At 39.1% G+C, this 3,400-nt stretch overlaps 1 protein-coding gene across 1 annotated transcript; it reads left to right on the forward strand.

Moving 5' to 3' along the window:
• LOC109236045 lies at positions 638 to 3,117 on the forward strand. The gene is made up of 3 exons (XM_019402275.1): positions 638 to 1,121; positions 1,178 to 1,783; positions 2,042 to 3,117. The coding sequence occupies exons 1-3, from the start codon at positions 638 to 640 to the stop codon at positions 3,115 to 3,117; spliced, it is 2,166 nt and encodes a 721-aa protein (XP_019257820.1).

Raw genomic sequence — 3,400 nt, forward strand, 5'->3', positions numbered from 1 at the left:
CTCCAATTAAAAAAACATTCAGATTTCTCAATTTCTGGTTGAAACATGACACCTTCTTAGATGTTGTTCGAGAAAACTGGCAGGCAGATTTTCATGCCAGTCCATTCATTATGTTTAACGTCAAGTGAAGAAACTGAAGAAAGCCTTATCTTTATGGAGTAAGGCAACGTTTGGGGATATTTTTCAGAAAATAGCAAGTTTGGAAGAGGTAGTCAAGGTACATGAAGCTCAATTTGAACTCAGCCCTACCATTCAAAATCGGGAAAGACTCCAAAAGGTGCAAGCTGAATTAATTCGTGTATGGGCATTAGAGGAAGATTTGTGGAAACAAAAGGCAGGTATGGCATGGTTCAAGGATGGAGATAGAAATTGGATAGAAGCAATGGCAAATGAGGCAGTGGTGTTCTTCCGGCAGCAGTTTCATGAATCTAGCGTGCCTAATGACTTTAGGATACTAGATCATGTTCCTACAATGATGAATGAGGAGCAGAATCAGAAGTTAACTTTGATACCAACCATGGAGGAAGTGAAAAAGGCAGTATTTGGCTTGAATGGGGACAGTGCGTGTGGACCGAATGGCTTTAATGGCAACTGTTTCCATGCTTGTTGGGAAATTATTGGGGTTGATATATTATAGATGGTGAAGGCTTTCTTCTGTGGGCATGAACTTCCCAAATTTGTGACTCACACAAATTTAGTTCTATTACCTAAGAAGAAAGTTTTGCATACTTTTTCAGATTTGAGGCCAATAAGTTTGAGCAATTTCACCAACAAAATTATATCGAGGGTTGTTCATGAGAGACTGGTAGATATCATGCCTAATGTTATTTCGGATGAACAAGCAGGGTTTGTAAAAGGAAGAAGTATTGTAGAAGATGTATTGCTTACTCAAGAAATAATCACTGACATCAGATTGAGAACAAAGGTAGGCCCTAATGTGGTACTAAAGCTTGGCATGATGAAGGCTTATGATAGATTATCCTGGTTATTCCTCACCAAAGTATTGAGGAAAATGGGGTTCTTAGAAAGATTTATTGGCCTAATGTTTGGTATTGTCTCTAACAATTGGTATTCAGTACTTGTTAATGGCCAACCTTATGGTTTCTTCAAGTCGACTAGAGGTGTGAAACAAGGAGATCCTTTGTCACCTTCATTATTTTTGTTCTGGCTGCTGAAGCAATGTCTAGGGGATTGAATGCATTGCATATGAACTTGTATTTCTGTGGTTTTGGATTGCCTAAGTGGAGTCCTAAGATTAATCATCTTGCTTATGCAGACGATACAATCATATTTTCATCATCAGATGCCATGTCTTTGAGATTAATTATGGAGGTTTTGAAGTCCTATGAAATAGCTTCAGGTCAATTGATCAACACGACCAAATCTGCCGTATATGTTCATCATTCAACAAATGAAGAAGTTGTGAGGAAAATTGAAAGGATTACTGGATTAGGGAGGAAAGAATTTCCGTTTACATACCTTGGATGCCCCATATTTTATTCACGAAGGAGGATAGATTTTTATGAGGGTTTGATCACCAAGGTGCTTGACAGAATTCAAACGTGGAAAGGAAAGCTCTTATCAATTGGAGGAAGGGCAGTATTTATCACAAGTGTTCTACAAAGCATGCCCATTCATTTACTATCAGCTGTGAACCCACCTGCCAATGTGATCAACAAATTACATAAACTCTTTGCTAGGTTCTTCTGGAGCAATTTGATAGATGGTAGAGCTAGACATTGGGCCTCATGGGATACCCTATGCTTGCCTTATGATGAAAGAGGTATAGGATTCCGATCTTTACATGACATGTCTAAGGCGCTCTTTTGTAAATTATAGTGGAACTTCAGGACCAAGCCTTCTCTATGGAGCTCCTTTATGAGCCAGAAATATTGTAAGAAGTTGAATGCCATGGTGGTGCCTTGGAGAGGTGGCTCACATAATTAGAGGAAAATGTTAGAATGTAGGGACATTATTGAGCATCAAATTCTATGGAAACTAAAAATGGGATCTTCCCTTTTTTGGTTTGACAATTGGACAGGTTTGGGATCTCTATATTTTATCACACCTCCAGATTTCTTTTGTGATGAAACAATAAATAATGTTAACGATGTGGTGATAGAAGGAAGGTGGAATGATGAGAGGATTAAGGAAATACTTCCTAATGATTTGGCTACTCATATTCTGGAGAACATTCCATGCCCAGCTAGGTATGATGAGCTGGACAAGCCCGTCTGGAGTCTAGAAGTTAAGGGGAATTTCAGTGTGAAATCCGCATGGGAATACCTGAGAAGGAGAAGAGATACTTCCATTACGTATGCTAATATATGGGTTAAGGGTTTGCCTTTTAAAATATCGTTCTTTATGTGGAAGCTATGGAAAGGAAAATTACCTCTTGATGATACATTGAGAAGAATGGGGTACTTTATGCCATCAAAATGTTGGTGTTGTATAATGCCAAATGAAGAATCAGTGGGGCATATCTTCTTTCGATCATTCACTGCCTCAAGAGTATGGAATTATTTCTTTTCATATGCTGGCTTATCTTTGGAGGGATTAACCTTGTATCAAGCTATTGTGAAGTGTTGGACAGTGAAGGTAATTCCTAGACTGAAACCTATTTTTCAAGCATTACCTAGTATCATTGTCTGGGAGCTATGGAAAAGAAGAAATAGTAATAAGCATGGAGAGCCAGTGACTACTAATCGAGTGGTGTACCAAGTTTGCACTACTATCCAGTCTCTCATCAAGGTGAGAAAGCCAAGAATAGTTCAAGTGCCATTTAGATGGCCAAATATACTTAGAATGATGGAGAATTACACTCCTAGGCTGAAGATAAGCAAGGTTCTATGGGAGTTTCCTATGCATGGATGGACAAAAATCAACACAGATGGAGCTTCAAGGGGTAATCCAGGGAGTTCAATTGGATTTTGCTTGAGGAATGAGCATGGTGACTTGATGTATGCGTGTGGTAAGGAAATCCAACAGGTGACAAACACTCAGGCAGAATCGATGGCAATACTGGAGGCTTTGAACTATTGCGTAGATAATGAGATTTCTAACATATGGTTTCAAACTGACTCTATGTTGCTCAAGAATGTGATTGAGGGGAATTGAAACCTCCTTGGGTCATAGAGGAACAAGTGGATGAGATAAAACAATTGTTTGTCATGTGCAATGGTAGAATAACTCACATTTTCAGAGAGGGGAATAAGCTGGCAGACCATTTGGCAAATTATGCCCTTGATCAAGGAATCATAGAATGTCATGCTTTCCACCATCTTGATTCACAAGGCAAGAGATTGATCAATGGAGATAAACTTCAATGCCCATATTTGAGGGTCAAGGTATCGAGGCAGTAAGAGAGGGGATGGAGAGGAGTTCAAGGAGATGGATTAAT

The sequence above is a fragment of the Nicotiana attenuata genome, chromosome 12 (assembly GCF_001879085.1).
Source record: "Nicotiana attenuata strain UT chromosome 12, NIATTr2, whole genome shotgun sequence".
Taxonomy (NCBI): domain Eukaryota; kingdom Viridiplantae; phylum Streptophyta; class Magnoliopsida; order Solanales; family Solanaceae; genus Nicotiana; species Nicotiana attenuata.

Excerpts from the sequence above, each read along its gene's own strand:
- LOC109236045 (XM_019402275.1), top strand. The coding sequence starts at position 638 with ATGGTGAAGGCTTTCTTCTGTGGGCATGAACTTCCCAAATTTGTGACT. Across the intron at positions 1,122-1,177 it reads TTTCTTCAAGTCGACTAGAG|CAATGTCTAGGGGATTGAAT; the intron begins GTGTGAAACAAG and ends TGGCTGCTGAAG. Across the intron at positions 1,784-2,041 it reads CTTGCCTTATGATGAAAGAG|GTTTGGGATCTCTATATTTT; the intron begins GTATAGGATTCC and ends ACAATTGGACAG.